The 24295-nt window shown below is 35.2% G+C and overlaps 1 protein-coding gene across 2 annotated transcripts in view; it reads left to right on the top strand.

Moving 5' to 3' along the window:
* Positions 1-24295, top strand: part of igdcc4 (immunoglobulin superfamily, DCC subclass, member 4) — a 129320-nt gene that overhangs the window by 93720 nt on the left and 11305 nt on the right. For both annotated transcript variants that reach the window (XM_002662840.7, XM_073908625.1), the window contains exons 6-17: positions 491-643; positions 3573-3983; positions 8651-8815; positions 10660-10797; positions 12395-12559; positions 14318-14539; positions 15353-15451; positions 17092-17275; positions 17704-17831; positions 19355-19522; positions 19604-19738; positions 22376-22478. In XM_002662840.7, the coding sequence (XP_002662886.3) occupies positions 491-643; positions 3573-3983; positions 8651-8815; positions 10660-10797; positions 12395-12559; positions 14318-14539; positions 15353-15451; positions 17092-17275; positions 17704-17831; positions 19355-19522; positions 19604-19738; positions 22376-22478 (2071 nt within the window). The remainder of the gene's footprint in view (positions 1-490; positions 644-3572; positions 3984-8650; positions 8816-10659; positions 10798-12394; positions 12560-14317; positions 14540-15352; positions 15452-17091; positions 17276-17703; positions 17832-19354; positions 19523-19603; positions 19739-22375; positions 22479-24295) is intronic.

Genomic DNA, 24295 nt, shown 5'->3' with positions numbered 1-24295 from the left:
ACACCCAAATTTATTTATTATAGAAAAGTATTAAATACAAATTTAAACAAGAGGAAAAATCAAGAAGCAAAAAAATAAATAAAAATTGTTGAAATTTTGAAGGTTGTCATTTATTTAGCAATTTTTTGCTTTAATTTTATTGTATTATCTTTCTATTTTTTTAATGTTTGGTGACTAAAATATTATTTTAATAAAGATATCTCTTTAACAAATCTGTTTTGTTTAAATGCACCAAAATACACTGCCTATATTCACTCTTGAAATTGATTTAAAAAAAAAATCATTTTCAAAATGGGGTCTACTCAATGATGCTGAGCACTGTATGTGGTTAAATCCTAAGATTTTCTTTGGCTCTCTTTTTTATTATGTATAGTTATCAAGAAATGTCCAATGTCTCTGTGCATGCTCTGTTTTGATTCAATTCCCATTTGCTTTCATAATTTTTCCCTTATTGTTTTTATTTTTTAAACCTCTCCTCTGGGATGCATAGATGGCAAGCCTATAGCTACAGATGTTGTTGTTCTTGCAACAAACCTGGTGATTCCTGACACCCGCAGTCACCATGCTGGAGTTTATGTGTGCCGTGCCAACAAACCTAAAACCAGAGATTTCGTCTCATCTCCTGCTGAACTCCGAGTACTAGGTAAATGTGTGCATTTCCTCCTAACTGGTCATGCAGTGTGAATAAATACTGAATAAATTGTAGAGAGTGTGATAAAATATACAACGAGGCTTATTGATGTAAAATTAATGTATGAATAATATAGGCAGGAAATGTTCAATGTTTAGCAAGGCCTTTTTTCGGTTTTGGTTTTACATTTGGTATTGTCCTTGAGTATTTCTTGAGGAATTTTGTGCTTGCCAATTTCTCTGTCCCAGGGTTAAAATGCTTTATAAAATCCCTCGTCACCAAAAAATCAATAAGCTTTCCAGTAAAAAGAAACAGATGGTTGCTTAACCCTACATGATGGATATAAAATGGATTGATGTAAAACTCTGAAATATTTCTAATAGGTTGTCTTATTAGTGCTTATTCTTATGCTTGTGGTTATTATTTCAGGAATTCATCAAATACTGTAGTATCTATATGGGCAAATTTATAGACGAATGTTGACAATGACAAAACATCATTACTTAATTAAGTTGCTCAGACAAAAAGAGGACTCATTCTAACATACAGAAAAAATTAAAGCTGTATTATGTTTGGGTTGTTTTAATGTGTTAAAACTCGATATTGTCTGTTTACAAGGATCAAAATGACTCTTTTCTGAACTGCACACTTCAGAGGAATCCTAATGTTTTAAAATAAATCATTCAGTCAAGACATGTTTTGCATGAAAGTGCAGTATAATTGTTGCTCCAAAAATATGCTCCAACATTTACAAGGTGTTTTTTTTTTTTATTTACTCACTCTAATTGAATCATACGGATATCCATCTGTTGTTGTTTTTGTAAAGGAAAAAAATTGTACTAGTAGAAAGATTTGTCCTTGAAAAACTGATGGTTTTTCTAATTGTTTGAATACATTATGACTCATTATATGTGTTCAGTTATTTTTATTTATCTTTTGTTAAGATATGATTTATATTCAGCTCAACTCATATTTATCTATATAGTGCTTTTATAATGTAAATTGTGTCAAAGCAGCTTAACATAGACGTTCAAGTAAATTAAAATTGAAACTGTGTCAGTCCACTTTTCCGAGTTAATTTTCAGTTTAGTTGAAATTGTTTCCAATCCCATAGTTATAAATATGATTTCCATATGGTTTGACATGAAAATCTATTTAAGTGCCTGCTATCCTTTAACTTGTTTCAGTCCAATTTGGGATGATAACAAATTTAAAGCAGGTATATTAGATGCAGAATTCAAGATATGGGCAGAGAAGGGAATTAGAAACATAGCAGATTTATATGTTAACAATATTCTAATGTCAATAAAGGAAATTGTTAGTACATACGATATTCCTGCAAAACATTTGGTAAAGTATTTACAGATAAGAGATTTTATCCTCAAATCAGAAAACAATTCTATGGATAAGCTGTCTCTTTTGGAAAAAGTAATAACAAAAGATTGTTTTAGTGAAGGTTAAATTACTGCATTATGCAAGATCTGGGGTCAGGATCAAAGGAATCTTTAAATTGTAAATTGGAAGCTTGGAGATTAGATCTTAAAGAGGATACCTCTATAGAGGACTAGATGCTGTAGAGTACTGGTGTCAAATTCAGGTCCTGGAGGGCCGCAGCTCTGCACAGTTTAGCTTTCACCCTAATTAAACACACCTATCAAACTAAATTCTTCAGGCTTGTTTAAAACCTATAGGTAAGTGTGTTGAAGTAGGGTCGGAACTATACTGTGCAGAGCTGTGACCCTTCAGCAACTGGATTTGACACCTGTGCTGTAGAGGAATCTCAGTCACTAACAATGAACACATCTGAAACAGTTACAAAATAAGTGGTTGATGAGGATTTACATAACTTGTGTGAGATGCAGGGACCATAATGTAATGCTGTATCACTGTATATGGGAATGTAAAGGAATACAAAACGTCTGGAAAGGTGTGAAAGAAATAATAGAAAAGATTCTTTAGGTTAATATACCAATGTCTCTTTTATTTTTATTTTATTTCATTTATATTCCAAGAGACCAAGTTAAAAAAGAGCATATATTTATGAATATATGTATTTGAAATAGTTTATTCCTTTAAATTGGAAAAGTACATGTGCACCAAAAATAGCCCGTTGGCTGAAAGAGATGGTAACAAGCATGCCAATGGAAAAATATCTTGTATATTAAGAAATAAATACATATTTTTTTTAGTTTGGAGACCTTTTATGTTGTTTTTAAAAGGTGGTGGAGTTGGAAATGTTTTCTTAGCAGATTATTAAAAGAGGTGATATTGTATCCTGGTGTCAAATACTGAGAAGCCTTTTGTTTTGTTTGTTTATTTGTTTGATTGTTGATTAATGTTATATCTGGTATAGAAATGTGTACGTACACGTTAAATATAATAAAAAAAAGTTCAGTTTAGTGTGGTTTAAATTTCACAACTGAAAGTCCAATCACTGAAGAGCAAATCAACCGATGCGCAGCTCCACAAGTCCCAAATATGTGATATAGTATATATGATGTAACAATTATTCTTCATTATATCATTTATAGTTCATTAGAGTAGCTAATATGAACTTGCAATTAAGTTGTAAGAAAATTGCAACAAATTAATCTTAATGTTCATTGTGCTTTGTTAATGTTAACATGGGTTTATGCATCATGTATCAAATTATGGATCAGACTTGAATTATAAATGTAGAATTTTCTCATTAACCTACATTAATAAGCCTTTACTCATTACTTAAAGGTTCCACATACACTTAGAAAATACTGGTAAATTTCCACAAACAATTACAAATCAATTACAACTTGTTTAATTAGGTGTGAAATATTCAATTAGAAACTATTGTAATTGTTACTTTTTTGTTGTTTGTTCACAAACTAAATCTTGGAGTAAATGTATTACATCAGTATTTCTGAATGAATCTTTTTGTTTTTTGCCTACTCTTTATTTTTCCCAGCTCCACCCATCATCCTCCAGTCCCCAGAGGCGGTGTCTCTGTCCCGTGGGAACACAGCCCGGTTTGTGTGTAATAGTTCTGGTGACCCTCCTCCTGCTCTGCGCTGGCTGAAGAATGGAGAGCCGGTGCAGTCCAATGCCCGGGTGAAGACCCAGAACCCTGGTGTTCTGCTCATCAACCAGCTGCGACTGGATGATGCTGGATACTACCAGTGTATTGCTGCCAACAGCCTGGGCACGGCCTGCGCCACTGCCAAGCTGTCTGTGATCGTGAGAGAGGGTTTGCCCAGCCCTCCTCGCCATGTTTCTGCCACGCCGCACTCCAGCACCTCTGCGCTGCTCACCTGGGACCCTCCGGAACACAACAGTGACCAGATCATTGGCTTCTCCGTTCACTACCAGCGCACGGCAGGTCAGGACCACACTATAAAAAAATAACTGTTTCGCATTTTTTGTTTATTCACGGTTGTAAATTGCATTGTTGGGACCTTGATCTCTGCTCTGTCGACTGTCGATGTAGAAATTTCAACTCTGCAGTTTAACAAAGTGATTTTTTTATTGACATTCTAGTTTGAAATAATATAATGGAGTAGAAAATGGAGAAGTCTGTAAAGTAACAGAAATATATTAATTAATTAATTCCCTACATTTATATAGCGCTTTTCTGGGCACTTAAATCGCTTTACACATAGGGGGGAATCTCCTCATCCACCACCAGTGTGCAGCATCCACCTGGATGACATGATGGCAGCCATGGTTAGGAGGCCATGAGGGACAGAGGCCAGTGGGCAAATTTGCCCAGGATACCAGGATGAAACCCCTACTCTTTTTTTTTTAATATTTTTTTTTAACATCCTCATCCACAGAGAGTCAGGACCCCGGTTTAACGTCTTATCCAAAAGACGGCGCTCACTGAGCAGTATAGAGTCCCCGTCACTATACTGGGGCATCAGGACCCACACAAACCGCAGGTTGGGCGCCCCCTGCTGGCCTCACTATTTATTTATTCATTACAATATTTATTCAGATTGTTATTTATACATTGTAAACATTTTATTCTTTCTCAATATTATTCTTTTTAGAGGTTATTGATCTCTTTTTTTACGGTGGCTGAGAGAGCTTAACATTAACAATACAATTACAATACACACCAGCATATTAAGAAAAGAGCTTCATCCGTTTGACAGCACACGTGCTGCATTTCCTTACAATGCAAAGAAATGAATAAATAAAATAATTTAGGAAAACATGCTGCATTTTTTCACAACACTTTCAAATAGCACAGAACACAACGAAAAAATTTTGAGAGGACACTAAAATGTGACAGATGCGGCTATTTAGGTTATGGTTATTTAGGCTAGTAAAATACAAATGACAAGGGAATCAGGATGTTAAAATAAACAAACATAAAACTCATCTTTCAAGATCACTAACAACTTCACTGAGCAGTAGTCATGACACAGTGGCGTCCCTCATGTTTTTGTAATGTAATGTAATGTGTATTTATATAGTGCATTTATCGTATATAGCCATACACCCAAAGCACTACGCAATCATGAGGGGGGTCTCTCTACACCACCACCAGTATGCATCATCCACTTGGATGGACAACAGCCCCATTGCCCTCACTACACACCAGCTATTGGTGGAGTGGAGAGACAGTGATAGAGCCAATCCGGTGGATGGGGATGATTGGGGAGGCCATGATCATAAGGACCGATTGAGGGACTTTGACCAGGACACCGGGGTAACACCTCTACTCTTTACGAGAAGTGTCATAGGATTTTTAATGACCAGAGAGTCAGGACCTCGGTTTAATGTCTCATCCAAAAGATGGCACCCACTGACAGTATAGTGTCCCCGTCACTTTTACTGGGACATAAGGACTCACAAAGACCACAGGTTGAGCGCTCCCTGCTGGCGTCTCTAACACAATTTTTAACAGCAACCTATTTTTCCCATGTGGTCTCTTGTTCTGGTAATGACCAGTCTCAGCCTTGCATAGCTTCAGTGAGTAACAGGTCTTAGGCTGCAGGGTGATTTGGCTGTGGCTGTTGGGCCCCTTGAAACATTTCCGTTGTGTTTTTTAATGTGTATGTGTTGTGAGGATTTGCAGCTTGTCTGCTGTCAATTGGGTGAAGATCTTTTGTTAATATGCTGGTGTTTTTGTAATTGCACACATTTTCTTAAATTGCAGCATGTTAAGCTCTCTTGACCACTGTAATTTTTAGAGAACGTCTGTTCACAAAAAAATTTGAAGGCAGTAAAAAAATCATCTGTAATATAAGAAAACATAGATTGGTAACATTTGTTTGTATGATTTAGTAGTATGTACAGGTCAGAGTGGGTACAAGTGAAATGTTTACATTAATATATCTGTTATGCTGAATAACAATGTTTTTCTGTATGAATAAGTTATTAAAGTTGATGCTGCAATTCAGTGTAATGCATAACATTATGGCATAACAGAGAATTTTATTACACTGAATAAAAAAAACATTACTCTGAGTGATGAAACTCATACCGGAGCTTTTGCAGAACTACCCAACTGTATCAAACTAAGAGTTTGACCAATAAAATAATCACACTTATTTGCACATATTTACTGTTTTTAAGTAGGTAATAATCGAATTACTCTACATCCGAAAAGTCTTTTAGATTACCAAACTGAGTACTGTGAATTTTAAATTTTGATTACATTTTTAAGTAAGCTATGGGGTGTACACCAAATAAGGTAACTGATTATTTGTTTAAAAAACAAACAAACTATGCAGTTTGTTTATTTAGCCACTTGTAATAGAGCTTATCATCACAACACAAAAATATGCAAGCTATTTGTGGAATGCATTTCTCTTGTGCAAATACAAAGAGTGTTTTACTTGTAAGTCTGAAATAAACGGAACACCTCAGAACAGCGTAATCTGTACCTGCAACAAAGCAACAAAGTCAAATACAACAAAACAAAACGTTCTATCTGAAAAAGCATGAGGTAGTTCTTGATCTCTGAAACATTTTATACAGTAACTCTCACATTTTGAATGTTGAATGGTTATCATAATGTTTAACATTTCAATATAGAAATATGAATAATATTCTCATAGAACTCACATTGCATTCAGTTAACAGATTCAAACGAATCATCCATGAAATAAAAGTTTTTAAATTCAATAAGTAGTTGATGCTTAGGCCACCCATTTTTGTTCACTTCTCCATAGAGTGGAATATCAGTGAAGTGATCACTTAAAGTTTGGTGCATTCATTAAACAAATCTATATGGAACAACTTGGAGCCCTGAAGCAGTCGTTTCAGCTACTTTCATGCAGCAGTGGAAAGAATACTGAAAAACTATACTTATGTAAAAGTACTATTACTTGCCCAAAATGTAGCACAAGTAGAGTAAATGTATTTGTTAGTAATATTACTCAAAGTATGAGTAAAATGCCCCTTTAAAAGTACTCAAGAGTAGTAAACGTAAACGTGTAAACGTAACATTCTGTAGTGCATTTAGTAATTATTGAAGGCCATTTGGCAATTTCAGTCATCAGAAAGTAAACATCCACCATTTTCTCATCAATAACATGCACTCTAAATAGTCTTTGCATCATTGTGTGTAAAGATTTTAGACATTTTCTTTGACACTTTTCATACTTCCAAGTAGTTTGCTGCATTTATAAAGCACTCATGTCATGAGGTTGTTCAGTATGGTGCGATTTACTTTCTGTGATTGGATGGGAATAACAGGACCAATTTATCTACTTTAGCCAATCCCCATAGACAAGAAAAAATAAAGTAGTGACTGCAGGTTGAAGGAAAATAATGGAGTAAAAATACCAATACAGCACTAAAAATGTACTCAAGGGAAAGTAAAAGCACACATTTTTAAAACTACTTGGTTAGTTACAATTCCTGAGAAAACGACTCTATTGCAGTAACTGAGTATTTGTAATGTGTTACTTTACACCACTGCTTTCATAATATGTTTGGTTTGGATTCATATTGAAGCTTTTAATGCAGCATGATACAGTACAAGATCCTATTTATTTGTATTACGCAGCTTAAGTATTTCAAAGTATTTTAAAATATTTAGATTACAGTAAGTAAACCTGAGTAATATAATGAAACACATTAATAGTTACTCTTTAAAGCTGTTATTATGTTATCTGTAGCAAAAAAAAAATTTATAAGTAGCCTTACCAGACATATACAGTTAAAGTCAGAATTAGCCCCCCATTGAATTTTATTATTATTATTTTTTTAATATTTCCCAAATAATGTTTGACAGAGCAAGGTTAATTTTCACAGTATGTCTGATAATTTTTTTTTTTTCTGCAAAAAGTTTTATTTGTTTTATTTCGGCTTGAATAAAAGCAGTTTTTGATTTTTTTTAAATTTTAGGGTCAAAATTATTAGCCCCTTTAAGCTAATTTTTTTTTTTTTGAAAAAAAACAAACTATCGTTATACAATAACTTGCCTAATTACCCTAACCTGCCTAGTCAACCTAAATAACCTAGTTAAGCCTTTAAATGTCACTTTAAGCTGTATAGAAGTGTTTTGAAAAATATCTAGTCAAATATTATGTACTGTCATCATGGCAAAGATAAAATAAATCAGTTTTTGGAAATGAGTTAAAACTATTATGTTTAGAAATACGTAAAAAAAATCTTCTCTACATTAAACAGAAATTGGGGAAAAATAAACAGGGGGCGAATAATTCTGACTTCAACTTTATGTAATAAAAACGTTAAAAGAAAATGACAAATATTGCTACATTGAGCATTTTCTATTTTCGGATTGTTGTAAAAAGTTTCTATGAGGCTCTTCCTGTTACCAGAGGTTACTTGAGTCCCTGTTTGACCTGCAGCCTTTTTCATTACTCTGAGTGTAGCCAGCTTAAGTGGATCAGTCCACAGAGAGAAATCCAGTCTCATTACTTTACCGAGGCCAATTCACTTCGTACTGTAGACCGCTGCTATTGATGGGGTCACTCTTCTCCACATTCGCATGCTCATACCCAAAGGACAACAATGTTTTGCTTAGGAGCAGGTTTTTAAACTATAAATGTGCTTGTTTGTTTGCAGGCTCAGACAACATGGAGTATCAGTTTGCGGTGAATAACGACACCACAGAGCTGCATGTGAAAGAACTGCTCCCTCACACAGCCTACACGTTCTATGTAGTGGCCTATTCGCCCATGGGTGCCAGTCGCCCGTCTCTGCCTGTCACTGTGGAGATGCTGGAGGATGGTGAGCAATGAATAATAGAGAGTGGTCAATATCATAAAGAAAGTAAATTGAGCTGCTGGCAATCAAACATGCTATTTCCTTGATATCTGCGCTGTGTTTAGACATGGCTATTTACTATATACTGTACATGGAATACTGGAGTAGCTTGCCCTGAAATTCTGTCATCATCTAGTTAGGTCCAACCCTGGTTTAACAGGTCCAATCGTGTTTGTGTTTATTTCTATTGTTGAATAGATTTTTTTAAAGAATGTTGGAAACCGCAAACCATTGACATTGACTGCTGATGTCAATGACTGCCGATTTCCAATGTTCTTCAAAATGTCTTATTTTGTGTTCAACAGACAATAAATCGTGAATGCTTGGAAGCATAAGGTGGGTGGGCAAATGTACAGTTTTGGGTGAACTATCTTTTTTGCTGGGTTTATTTTGCCTTCCAATAACAACGCAAACTGACGTTGATATTTTGTTGATTTTGAGCTGTGTTCTAATGTGATTAAAATTCAATGTCGAGCCAACATCTTAAACCAACATCATATTGACGTAAAATACTGACATTTATTTGTCATATATGGCAACCAAAATCCAATGTCTGACAGACGTCATAGTGATAACATCCACACAACATCAAGCTGTAACATCATTAAATGTTGATATTTTGTTGTTGTTAGCTTGCGTTGCAAAGTAACCAAAATGCAACATCGATTCGGCATTGACGTCGGCCTGACGTTTAACTCTGACGTCAACCAGTTTTTCATTTCCAAACAAAATGAAATGTCCCATGAAGTCATATTGACGTCCTGTGCCTGCTGAGATTAGCCTACTGAAACTGATAACTCATTATTTCGGGCTTCTGATTGGCCAATGTGGATTTACGGTTAGACTTTTACCACCACTTGTTGGTTTGCTATGCTCTTCACAGCACTTCAGAGCTTAAACACTTTAAACTGTGTTATTATTTTGTAAAAATTCCCTTCTGAAATACGCTGGGCTTAATTTGTGTCGGAACAAGCCGGATCCGCATCTGGCACCTCTGAAATCTGATCCGCCACCTCTTTTTACGGTTGTTGCTAGATCAGATATGAATGTGGCTCGTCGGCGCCAGTGGTGTAGTGGTTAGTGCCTTGACACATGCACTCCGGTGCACCCCACCCCAACCCTAAACCCAACTGTCACAGTACCATAAAAACAAGTTGTACCAAGTATTATTTATGTTATCTAATAAATTTGCCAGTAAATTTTATTTTGAATGCCTGTGCTAACCCTAAACCCAACTGTCAAAGTACTGTAAAAATGTTAATTATTGTAATAGAGTGTCATAAAAAATGCAGTTATATTGATGTGCATATCGCACTTCCGGCATGCTGTGAATTCTATCTAGACTTTACCTCATTTTAACAATCCCCACCCCTAGCCTTCACTTTGGTTTGTGGCACCTCTCCCTCATCTGGTGACTTGCCAGACCCGTTACCCTGATCTGTTCCGGAACCTTGCAATTTACAAATTAAGCACTGGTACATATATGGTCTTATGACCTATCCGGTGCCATTTTGTAGTTTAAAAAAGTGCAAGTAGTATATGCACACTAATGTTTTCTTGTGTACTTCAAATACCAGGGTGATTATTTTAAAATGTATTTTTTATTTTGAGTATTTCAAGTTTAAGCTCTTTAATATTCTCACTTTTCTTGTGTAGAGAAGTAGGAGGGGTCATTAGACAAGCTCAATGACAAAATAACCTTTTACTGATAGATTAGTATATATCCGCAGAGTGTAAATCCGTCGTGTATAGTACATCATTTGCGACTGCTGTTTTGTAAATCTTTGTTTGCTTTGTGTTCTCTGCAGTTCCCAGTGCTTCTCCGCAGCTGTCCTTGCTGAGCACGTCTCCCACTGATATCAGAGTGATGTGGCTGCCTCTGTCCTCACAGCTAAGCCGCGGAGCTATCACTCGCTACCGCATCGATTATAGAGCACTGGAGCAGGGTAAAAGAGCCACCCACTGACCTTACGCATAAAATAATATTCAGATTTTTAAAAATGTGATCTTATTACATTGCTTTGTTGAGCGGTCAGACAAAAATATGGATACTTTTGTATTGTATTTTGTCATATTTAAAGAGAAGTTCACCCAAAAAGGAAACTTTACTTGATATTTACACACCCTCAAGTGGGTCCAAGCCTTTGAGTTTCTTTTTTAAATCTAAAGAACAAATTTTAAATATTGTTAGAAATCTGTAAACATTGACTCCCATGATAGGAATAAAAATTGTATGGAAGTCAATGGTTAGTGGTTTCCAACATTTTACAAAATGTCTTCTTTTGATTTCAACACACTGCATAAAATGCTTTTCTTTTTTGTTTATTTTTGTCTTGTTTCCAGTTCAAATATCTACAAGTTCTTAAATCAAGAAGCATTTTCTAGGCAAGCAAAAATATGTTATTTTATTTAATTATTTATTATTTATTTGTTATATTTAATTTTATGTTTTCAGAAATGATATGCAAAAATTAAGTGAGTTTTTCTTTAAAACACACTAAATAATCTGCCAAGATTGTAAGCAAAGTATTCTTGTTTTTTGTTTTGGCACTTACCTCATTGTCAGATTATTTTGCTTAATTTAAAGAGAAACTTTCACATATTATTACTTAAACAATACTATATATTTTGCTCATATATAAAATACTTGAACTAAAAATGTTTATATATTTGGATGAGAAATAAGACAACAACTTAAAGTAAGAAAATAATTTATTGTAGTGCAAAATAAAGAAACTTAAACAGGTTAATGATGTGTGAAGGGTGTGTAAATGGTGACTGATCTTTCAGTTTTGGGTGAACCATCCCTTTAATACATCAGTCTTTTATAGTATAATGTTCATAAAGACTACACACACGCAAACATGCAATTGGTTGTAATTTTTTAATATTTATATGTCCAAATAATACGATGAAATGGTGATAGCTTTAAATCAAAAGGGTTTTTATAATAATATAGCAGACTTCTTGCATAAAATGTGTGTAAGATTGCAAGTACAACAAAATGCATCAATTGCCCACACTTGAATGATCGCATTTGACTTCTCAAATTTCACTCCGATTACACAAGGCGTGTAGTTATTCATTCATGTAGTAGATTCATTCAAGTTAAAAGTTTAGAGGCTTTTTAAATTAGTAAATGAACGAGTGTGTGAAAGAGGATTGTGTGTGAGGTTTTGCCTTGACACACGTTGCCTGTAAAATTCTTAGTTTTGTGCGTTTAATTTTGTCACTAGCAGTGCAGCAGACATGTCTGGGGTATTTTGAGGAACGACAAAGACATGCCTGATTGCTTAGCTCTATTAGAGCTCTGGATGCTTAATGAACAGTAATAAAGGTGGAACAAAAGACAGATTCGCTCTGATGGCCTGTGACACTGAATGAGAGACGAAGCAAAGTCATTTCAGACATCCATTGTTCATGCTGCTTTATCAGTCGGCTACAGAAATGATTTTCACTGGCGTACTTATCTTCTGGCACGTGTTTGTGTGTGTGTGTGTGTGTGTGTGTGTGTGTGTGTGTGTGTGTGTGTGTGCCCTGCAGTGGATCACATATACTCTGTGGAAGTGGGTGGAAATGAGACGCAGGTGACTCTTAGGGATTTGAAACCAAATCAAGCGTACCAGCTCCGGATTTCTGCAGGAACACGGGCTGGTTTTAGTCAGTCTTCTGAGTGGGCTTCACACCACACACCAAACCTTACTCAGGGTGAGTAAACGTGCACAAACATAAATGCACACAGATGCAGTACCCGTTTCAACTCGCTCAGGGTTAAACTTACAGGTTTCCCAGAGGTCATAGAATTTCTGGAAGTTCATGGAATTTTAAAAAGCTCTTTTCCATACATTCAATGTCAGGCAGTTTTTTGTTCAAGTATTGGAATAACAGGCACTTTTGTTTATCAGTTTATTTTTGGCTGTTATTAAAATGTAATTTTTCTATACTGTATTATGTTTTTAGTCACCTACAGTGCATCCGGAAAGTATTCATTGCACTTCACTTTTTCCATGTTTTTTATGGTAAAGCATTATTCCAAAATGGATTAAATTAATTTATTTCCTTAAACTTCTACACGCAATACCCCATAATGATGATTTTTTTTTTAAATTATTGCAAATTTATTACAAATAAAAAAACTGAAAAATCACATGTACATAAGTATTCACAGCCTTTGCTTAATACTTTGTTGATGCACCTTTGGCAGCAATTATAGCCTCAAGTCTTTTTGAATATGATGCCACAAGCTTGGCATACCTGTCTTCGGGAATTTTTGCCCATTCCTCTTTGTTGATGTTTAATAGGATTTAGGTCTGGGCTTTGGCTGGGCCACTCAAGAACATTCACAGAGTTGTTGTAAAGCCACTCCAATGATATTTTGGCAGTGTGCTTTGGGTCATTGTCCCTCTATCCTGACTAGTCTAGTCCATGCATTGCTGTAGGGATGGTATTAGCCTGGTGATGATAACAGAATTGTAATTTTGTGGTGAACTGTCCCTTTAAGTCAAATGCAAACACCAAACTATACCTGTAACCAAAGTAAATATACAAGGGAATCTTTGGTAGACTCTGTCTACCAAAATGACCACTACAGAGACTAGATACTCTGGTTTCGTTTAAAAAATTTAAAATCTGAGGCAAATTTTCCATTGCTGCTCTAATAATGCCTATTAAATTGAAAAATTATGGTCAAGGTCAAACTATTATAATAGTATGCACCTTGTTTTTTCTGATTATTATAGATCATGAAATTTCAGCTTTTTAGTCAGTCAAAGTAAGGAAGAGGAAAATTTTGAATTTGGCCAAGAGTATGAACCCTAAACCATTTGCAGTGGTGCCTCTCCGTTCATCTGACATCTACCAGGATTGTTTATGTCCATGTTTAACTTCTTGTCTATATTACTATATTATTTTAGTGTCTGCATGTAATATTAGATACCAGTATAAACAATTTGTTAATTTTTTTAAACACTACTGTACAAAGTATGGGTTCACTTTTATTGATCAAAATTAAAATATTAAAAAATATTTTTTACAATTTAAAATAGCAGTTTTTTTAATAATTAAATATATTTTAAAATGTACTTCATACAAGTGATGGCAGCACTGTATTTTTAGCAGCCATTCCACCAGTCTTTAGTGCCACACAATGCTATTGAAATCACTGTAATATTTGATTTGATGCCCAGTTATTATTTGTGAGTTGTGCTGATAATTTGTTTTCCAGAATACCTGAAAGCTGTTTCTCAAAATGTGAAATATATCAATTCATACATAGATAGAATAATAATAACTTGTAACCATTTGAATTATTATGGTGGGATAAACATATAAGCTTCTTTACAGTCGTTTTTAATAGTACTGTAATTAGTATGTGATATCAGAGTCCCCTGCTAATAACATGTTGTGTAGTTTGCAAACACAAAACACACACTGCCATTCTCACATGCTCTGTTGTTTTTCCCACAGTGCTCTTTGCTCCCACTGAGCTCAAAGTGAGAGCCAAAATGCATTCCCTCCATGTCACATGGCAGTCGCCGCCCAATCACACGCAGATCACCGGCTACAAGCTTTCCTGGCGGGAGGTGGACGGAGACGAGCTGACCAATGAGGAGAAGCCTGTGATCAGCGAGAGGATTCAGCAGATCAAGCTGAGGAAGAGAATTAAACATCACGAGGTCACGGGCCTTGGTGAGAACTGAGCAAAGTCTTTCATTTTGCTCCAATTAATGTGAAGAGCTTGATTAGTTGTTTGAGATAAAACTGCAGGGGTCTGATTTAAAAAATGTACCAGGAGTGAATGTACACTAGAATAAATATTTGTTTTTTTATTACTGATTATGTCTCATACACTGTAAAAAAAATGCTGGGTTGCACACAGTCAATGTGTGTTGGGACAACATGAAGGAATCAAGTTAACTTGTTAGTTTTACAAATGTAGGTGGATTGGACATAAAGTTATTAAGTTGTCCCACAAAAACTGTCAAGAATTGAGTTATTTCAGCTCATTTTAAATAAGTAGTTTGAAATAACACCAATCATAATATTTTTGTGTATGATGATTTAAAGTGGTTCAATTAAATACATTTTAGGTTGTTAAATGTGTTTACCTTAGAGTTTACTTAAAACTGCACACATTTTTTCCATCAAGTTTGTTCTTTATAGATCAGTTTTTGCAAGGGATGTGGTTTACACATATTTCCATCATTGATTTGTGCATACGAACTTGATAAATGTGTTATAAATGAGACCCCTGGACAGAGGCGATCCTCTACTGTGCCCTTGCATACAACTATACATGAAGCTGAAATTTTAGACATCAAGAGTGATTCTCTTGCACTGCCAGTAGTTATAAAATGGAAAGCTGGAGGTCAGGTTTGACTTTATTGGATGATAGACAATGACTTCAGACAGTATTTTAGTATTTATTTAAACTGCAATTTGTGCTCAACAGACCAGTCTAGACCAGTCTGGATGATCATTATTTGTATCATTTTCTTTCAGCTCCTGATCGTCTGTATGAGGTGAGGGTTTGGGCATTTAATAAGCAGACTGAGGGTTATCCTGCTGTCTGGAAGGGAAGGACGGAGAAGCTCACACGAGGTGTGTGTATATTGGATGAAAATAAAATAGTAGATCAAATCATGTCAAGCTGTCCTGAAGATTTAAATTGATAACTTGCCTAAAAATGAAATACTTTTGGTGATTTTATGAAATACTAGTCACTAGTGGCACTTTGAGAGTTCAAAAAATAAAAATAAAAAAAACATAGCTTCTGATGATACCTTAGTCTCGGGTATTAATTTTGTTTTGAAAATATTCATGTTTTTTTTTTTTTTTATTCTCAAAGTGCTGGTAGCCGTTAAAGAGTTAAACCAACATTAAAAATTATTTTAGTATTTTCTCACCCTCCACTTGTTCCAAACCTGGTTGAGTTTCTTTCTTCTGTTGAACAAAATGTATATATTTATAAAATGTTGGAAAGCAGCAGCTGTTGACTTCCATAGAATTTTTGTTTCTACTATTGATGTCAATGGCTCCTGGTTTTTGTCATTCTTTAGAATATGTTTTATCTAAATAAATGGTGAACAATTATAAAAAAAAATAAGAAAATTACAGAATTTTCTTTTTTGGTGGAACTGTTACTGTTACCAGCATTTTTAAATCATCAAGAACCACAGTTATAGCTAGAAAATCTTTTATAATACCCTACTGCATAGAGTTGAAAATGTAAATGAACTGCGGACCCTTTTCATAAGACTGTTATGACAGCTGCCATCAGCATCTTAAATTCTTGAAAGTTTTTTAATTTAGTCTTTTTTTATCGTATGTACATTTATAAAGCTATACTTTGTATTACTGTACATCATCTTTGCATCAAATGACAAAAAAAAAAAATCATTGAGTTTTTCATTTATTATATCAGGAAAAAGAAAAGAAAAATGTATTTGTTGCATTTTCCGATTTACTGTGCTCCAAGTTTATGTCAACTTCCGCTGCTGAGAAACCCAGAAATGTGTAAAGGATCCATACTAATGCTGGGCAAAGATTAATTGCGATTAAACACATCCAAAATATTTTTTTTGCACAATATATGTCTTTTATTTATATAAAATTCATATATTGTGTCACCAGTCATGAACATTATTAAGCATGTCTGGGGTAGGATGAAAGAGGAGGCATTGAAGATGAATCCAAAGAATTTTGATGAACTCTGGGAGTCCTGCAAGAATGAGAGTCCTACACAGTATTAATTCTTTTTACACTGCACCATGACTTTATATTCTTTACTGTACATTATTTCTGTTTAGTGACAAGACTTTTGTCTTATCAAAATCAGACCTTACTGTCCTAATTAAATAACTAAAAATCAAGGCATGATCATATTTTATTTTGGTGAAATAAGCGTAATCTAGAGGCCTTTGTTTTTCATATAAACCACTTCTGATAACAAATGATCAACTAGAAGTCAAGTTATTATTTGTTTTTCCTAAAACTTGGATAGGTAACAAGACTTTTATCAGGTAGTGTAGATAATAAATGCACACAGTACACACACTTAAATTATGTCAAAACAAACTTTTATTTTGGATCCTATTAATCACAATTAATTTTTGACCAGCAATAGTCCATACATTTTCATTTTTGGGTAAACTGTCTCTTAAAGTCAATAAATAATATGCGTGTGTGTGTGTGTGTGTGTGTGTGTGTGTGTGTGTGTGTGTGTGTGTGTGGTTGTTTAGTGCGCACGACAGACTCTCTTCCACCACTTCCACCCATCAGTGTCAGAGCTCGAGCGAACAGCTCCACCTCTATCTGGCTCCGCTGGGAGAAGCCACACTTCAGCAATGTGCGTATCATCAACTATACAATACGCTGCAGCCCTGCAGGCATTCGCAACGCATCGCTAGTCTCATACTATACCAGGTACCGTTTTAAAGAACGCACACATACAAGAAAGTTTCTCACATGCTCAGATTTCTTCAGAAATCCTTGTACTACTTCATGAAATTAAACAAAAAATATATATTTACCAAATATAAATATTGTTGTTTAAACCATGCTACATTCTTTGAGAAGTTCAGTATTTTTTACAATAGAGATCAGTTTGTAGCATTAAAAATGTATTTTGCAGTCACTTTAGACTAATTGAATCTGTTTTTTTACTTGGATAATGGTAGTGTGGAAGAAGTGTTTCAAGTCTTACTAAAAAGACAATACAAACTTGATTTTCATTACAGTAATAAATAATGTACTGAAAACATATTTATTCAAATATCAAAGTCCTTCATAAACCATTGGTCTTTCCCACAAACATCTTCCCATGCTGTGTATTCCTCTTCATTATGTTTCAGCTCTTCTCAGGAGATTTTGCTGGGATCACTAAAGCCTTTCACCAGCTATGAAATCGCTGTGCAGTCTAACGGAGCTGATATGAGCGGCCCTTTCAGCAGTACAGTGGAAGAGTCCACACTTCCAGACAGTGAGTACGATGTGAAGCAACCTTTATACTGAACATATGAAGGAAATATCAAAAAGAAAGTTGAAGATGCTACACATGGTCTCCTTTACTCCAAAAAAATAAATAAATAAAAGAAGCAGCAGCTTTTTTCGCACATGTGAGTTTAGTTTCTGGTGAATCTGGCAGTGTTTAGTGTGTTCATGCGTGAGCGAGAGCTTTAATTATAATGTGTGTACAAGCGTGAATTTCTGTAGGCTTTTTTTTTTCTGCGTGGGAAGTGATGAATGAATGCGAATTTGTGAGCATCCTGTGAGTTTGTGTGTGTTTGTGTCTGTGTGTGTTAGGTTAACAGTTAGGGGATTAATAGGGAGAGGCGTAAGGAGATAATTGGCTTTAATTAAAAGCCCAGATGGAATTGCCCCTTTTGTTGGCCAAGAGTTTTCAGCTTGTCAGTCAGTCTGGCCAAGCGATGGCAGGGTGCACAGACACTGCCATTTAGTGTCACACTCACTGAGACCATCTTTATCTGCTCCTGAAGGGAGAAAAAAAAGTGGCCACTTTAAAAACAGACATTTCCCTGTTTAAAACGTGATATTATACTCACAGAATCTCAGTAAAACACACAGCCCATACCTAATGTGACCACATTTGTTTGGTTGTATTATTTGTTTAGCTTTAGCATCTAGCACACTATATGATTTAAAGGGGAAGTATCATGCTGACTTACTTATACAAATATTTACCCTATATTTTAAAGATTTTATTTATTTATATATACATCATATTTACATCATATTATTAATATTTTATCATTTTTTTCCTAATATTTATCTCATGTTATTAATATTTTAGATTTTTTTCTTAATGTTTACCTCATATTATTAATACTTTATTTATATTTACCTAATATGTACCTCATATTAATCTTGAGTACATCTATTGCCTACAAACTATTTAAATGTGTATTTTCCTTCTCCTCACCCCACAGCAATTCCTTTAAAGGGATAGTTCCCCCAAAATTAAAAAAATTAAACACTATTTACTCATACTCTAGTGGTTTTATCACTTTATGAGATTCTTTTTACTCTTAAACACAAAAGAAGATATTTTGAAAAATGTTAGAAACCTGTAACCATTCACTTCCATAACAGGAAAAACAAATGGTTACAGGTTTTCAGCTTTCTTCAAAACATATTTTTTCTACAACAGAAGAAAGAAACTCATAAAGGTTTGAAGGGTGAGTAAATGATGACATCATTTTCATTTCTGGGTGAACTATCCCTTTAAATAAAATAAATAAAAAGGAGATGTGCAATCTTTCTTTCATTTGGCACCAAATACAAATTTCTCTAGGATTTATACCTATATTGCTGCAATTAATTGCATTATATAAGTTGAAATAAAAGTTTCAGATGATTAAATTTCACAATTATTTGGTGGTTTATATTTACTATTCCGAACTACTGTGCTTCTCTTTCTTTTGTGGCTGTTGTTTGTGATTCAATTGTGTGTGTGTGTGTGTGTGTGTGTGTGTTTTCCGACAGGACCCTCCTCTCCTGTGGACATGCAGTTAAGCGCTCTGGACTCGTTCTCAGTTCTGGTGAGCTGGCGCCCTCCGCTGGAGCCTAATGGAGTTGTCCTGACCTACTGGATTCTTTACACCCCCAACATCAGCCATCCAGATTACCAGTGGACAAACCTCACACATGATGGTCAGTCTGCACACACACAAACAAGCCAATGGTGTTGTACTTTGTCATTTCTTGTGGCTCTGACTCTTCCTCGTCCCTCAGGTTACGTGACTAGTGCAGAGGTGCCGGGCCTGATGAGCGGGACGCGTTATTATTTTAAGATGGGGGCCTGCACTGAGGTGGGAGTGGGACCATATTCACCCGTGAAGGATGTCTATACACCTCCCAAAAAATATGGTATGCAGTCACTATTTGTGCAATGGATTGTTTTTATTTTTTTTGTTCAGGTTTTATTTTTTAAGGTTGTAATACTTTTTTATGGTCACCTTTTTTGTCCGAAACATGAAGATTATCAGTTTTTTCACTTTCACTTTTACATTAAATTTTTTTTTTTCTCTTTCATCCATATAATCCATATAATTAATTACACTGTTGTTCATCACACACACACACACACACACACACACACACTTTATATATATATATATATATATATATATATATATATATATATATATATATATATATATATATATATATATATATATATACTAGTAGCAGTGTAATATGGCTTTATATTGGCACTGGTGGGACTGCAGGCCAAGTGCCTTAGTGTCCAACCAGTGACGATAAACAGCCACATTGCACTCCTACAAGTGTGATATTGCATTTATACAACAGTTTCGCAGCATAATTATCTATATGAAAAGAAAATCAAACACGGAGAGTCTTAAATATCCTTTTGTACAAAGAACTACTTTCTTCCACCATTCATTGACATCTGCATTTCACTTCAAAACAGCGGAAACTATTATTACTTTACAACGTCACTTTAGAGCTAGTATTTCAATGATTCTCTAGCATAATGTCTAAAGTGATAACATAACATTTTGCTCACATTTTAAGATTGTAAGGTTAAAAAGCATGAAATGCCAGCAGTCTACAGAGATTTCCCAGTATTTCTCTATTGCAATTGGGATATCACAATAGTTAACCCCCAAAAAGCCAAAGCAAAGCAAACACTATCAGATTACTATGGTAGAAATACAGCAGTACAAAATATAAAAGAGAGGTCGACTTAGATTGAATATCACTTGCCTGTTTCGTAATGATTTTTTCAGCTGTAGAAAACGCTGTATTTCTCCCCTAATAAATTATAATGTGGTCTCTCTCACCATCTTGTGGTGAAACGTCAACCGTCTTTGCTTTGCTCAATGACAGGCTGATGGCTGCCGATGCACTGAATCTCAGAAGTTATACAAATTTAAAATAGGCACTACCCTTATAAATAAACTGCATAGTTGCAATCTAAACAGCTACATTCTTGCCTAAAAAACGTCAGAGGTACATTATTTTGTCCAACAGCAGCGATATTTGTCAAATTGTAGTGAGATTATTCCTCTGGTGTCACTCTATGTGGGTGGAGTAATACAGAAGGCTGAAGAGGCTGTAAGAGTGTTGAGAAATTGCACAGCTATCAGTCAATCAGATTCGAGAACTAGACAGAACTGTTGTATAAATATATTTCTATTTCACATAAAGGCATTTCTTTTTCGTTTTGGTATTAGTTAAATGAATCATGCAAAGTCTTACCCAAGACTTGTGAGCGCTAGTGTCTTTTTACTGTTAATTTGTTTTAATGGAAATAGAGCAAATGTTTCTATTTACACTAGAGATACACAATACTTAAAAAGCATGGCAAAAAGAGCTAATCTTCCATAATTACTAGTTGAATAAATGTCAAAATATTACAGCCATCTTACGGTTGCTTACATGTGCTTTTGCTAGACGCTTTTATTCAAGGAGACTTGCATTGCATTCAAGGTGTACATCGAATCTGAGTTAAACCCATGACCTTGCAATATTCTTTCACTAACAGAATTGCAATGAAAACTTGGCTGATATGTGAACATTTGCTTTCAGAAAATGTAAGCTTGAACCTAAATCCTTGAACCTAAAATTATCACGGTTTTGTACTTTGTGTGTCTGTATTATTTTCAATTGCCTAGGGATTGTAAACCCCAATTTAATATGGTAGTTAATGTTTTCTGTTTCTGCATCACGTGTGTGTGTGTGTGTGTGTGTGTGTGTGTGTGTGTGTGTGTGTGTGTGTGTGTGTGTGTGTTTCCATGGGGTGAATGAAGTATTGTGTTCTTGATTTAAACAGGACTTAATTTCCCTATGTTTATGTGCGTCTCTAATACTCACTGAAATACTCCCACAGTACTTTAGAATATCCCCCCCCTCTCTCTCTCTCTTTCTCTCTCTTTCTCTTTCTCTCTATCTCTCTCTCTCTTTCTCTCTTTTTAATTTTGTGGTCTTGTAATTCATTTCTTTTACCAGTCCAGATGTAGTTAGCTGTATTAAGTCCAAAAGAGACCAACATTTATTCTTAATGAGAATAAATTGTCTTCAAAAGTCTTAAATTTGACTTGGTGTAGCCTGCAAAAACCTTGTTTTATGTGTGTGTGTGCGCACATGGTTTGTGTATTTGTGTGTGTGTGTGTTGTGTGTGGAAAGACTGCCATCTGCCTCTGCCCATCACTGACACTCAATTAATAGCTCTCCCACAGGGAGTGTGAAGTGTTTCAGTCCAGCCTCAAACACACACACACACACACATCATCTGTGGAGAGTTGGCTGTAGAAATTCACACAGACTTGCGTACACTAGTCATATAATGAGTTATAATTAATATCATGCTTTCTGTTATAATTAATATCCCATTATTATACTTACGTTTGGTTTACTGTGAGCTTTAATTATCCTTACCTAATGATTGATTTCTGTAATATATTACAGATTCTTTTATTTCCATTCACCTGTTTTTTTTTTATCATGTTCTCCCTCTCTCTCTCTCTGTTTCTCCTGTAGAGCTGGATATTCATGCTGTGACTGGTATCATAGTTGGAGTGTGTCTCGGTCTGCTCTGCATCCTGCTCTGCATGTGTATCAGCTTCCGCAATGGAAAAACACGGTATGCTCCTGTCCAAACTCTCAAATTCACTATAGCCTCAGTTTTGAAAGCTACAGTCAGTATAAATAATTCACTCAAAATTGAATATTCCATCATCACTTACACATGCAAGCACTCCCTGGTAAAACAATGAATAATTTCTGTGAAACTAACTTGTTGATTTAGACAGAAGCAGACAGGAAGGCCTGAAAAAATGCATTGTAATGAGATGTTCAGGATGTAGAAATGAACTCAAGCAAAATAGTCAAATTGAACAACTGCATCACCTGCAAATGAGACTGAAGATGTCAACAAGTGATTCCCCAGATGTCAATGATGACTGACAGATTTACTGTAGATTAAAGGAAGCATCCACTGTAGATGACATGTTTGGTGGAGTTGAGTATGCTCAAATGTTGTTGTTTTTTTTCTGATAACAGAGACCAAAAATCCTTATTAGACCTTATAAAACCTTACAAGACTCTAAAATATTTATATTTTTTCAATTGAACGAATGAAGGTAAGACATAAAATAGTAAAGGGCTTGAAATGATAATAATAAAATAAACAATAAAAATTAAGTTTATTTTTATACTAATTTCGAGAGGAGCACGTGATTATGATTGAACACAGGACCTACAGTATCTGACCTACCTTCTCGAGACCTACCTGAGCTCAAACTCCCCTCTCCCCTTCAAACGAGAGGGAGCCCCGGGCTTAAGGACCTAATGAGCTCAGGGCTCTCTCCCAGGACAGCATGACAAGCTCACTTTATAATCAATCATCAGCTAAGTGTGAACTCTTGAAATATACTTTTTTTAAAAAACAGGAAATACCTTTTGCCATCCTAGTCTCTGTATGTATTCACAGACAGCTTGAAATGCCTACATTTAAATAAAACAAACAAACAAAAAACATGTTTAGTTAATCCATGTACAACAATGACAGGAAAATGTATTTATAAAACACTTCTTTCTGGTGCTCAAATCTGATTGGCTAGGAGCTGTGCAAAATTTTGGCACTATCATCCCTGATCCAGCCTCTTTTCCTGTGTGTATCATCCGAGTGCCAAGTGGATGTCTAAACTCACTATAGTTTGGGGCTTTTAAAGCATATAATGTATTTTTCAGAGTTTACAGATTGTACAAAATGTACTGTTGTTGTTTAGATGTTTAAATATGCAGATTATTTATAAGCGCAATGTCTATTTGAAAATGTGAATTGATGGTTTTGGAGAAATCCCTGCTGAGAGCACCCTCCTGAACGACACTTATATTGGAATCTGGTGCGTGTTTGTCATTCATTCATTTATTCATTCATTTTTCGCCTAAGTCCCTTAAGTAATCTGGTGACGCCAAAGCGGAATGAACCGCCAACTTATCCAGCATATGTTTTATGCAGTTTTACCCAATTCACTTATACTGCATTTCTTTGGACTGACGGGAGAACCAGAGCACACGGAGGAAAGCCACGTGAACAAAGGGGGAACATGCAAACTCCATACAGAAATGGCAACTAATCCAAGCCGAGTGGCCTTCTTGTTGTGAGGCGATTGTGACACCCGATACATGTTTGTTTAGCAGTTAAATTAGAATTTAAATTAGTTTGATTTATAAATTAATTTGGGTTGGGTGTAAAACTTAATAAACGATAATAGGTTAGTGTAAGGGTTAAATTTAGGGTTTAGGTTGGTGTAGGCATTAAATAAACTGAATAGATTGGTCTCTGTTACATGTACATGTCTTGAAATAAACCAATCAAAAGCCCCAGCAATGCAGCCAATTTGGAGCTCAAATTCCACCTATTTGTAGCTAACCTGCCAATTTGGAGCTGGCTCC

The sequence above is a fragment of the Danio rerio genome, chromosome 7 (genome assembly GCF_049306965.1).
Source record: "Danio rerio strain Tuebingen ecotype United States chromosome 7, GRCz12tu, whole genome shotgun sequence".
NCBI classification, from domain to species: Eukaryota; Metazoa; Chordata; class Actinopteri; order Cypriniformes; family Danionidae; genus Danio; species Danio rerio.
Note: the sequence above shows the minus strand (reverse complement) of the source record. Positions and strands in the feature narration are given on the sequence as shown.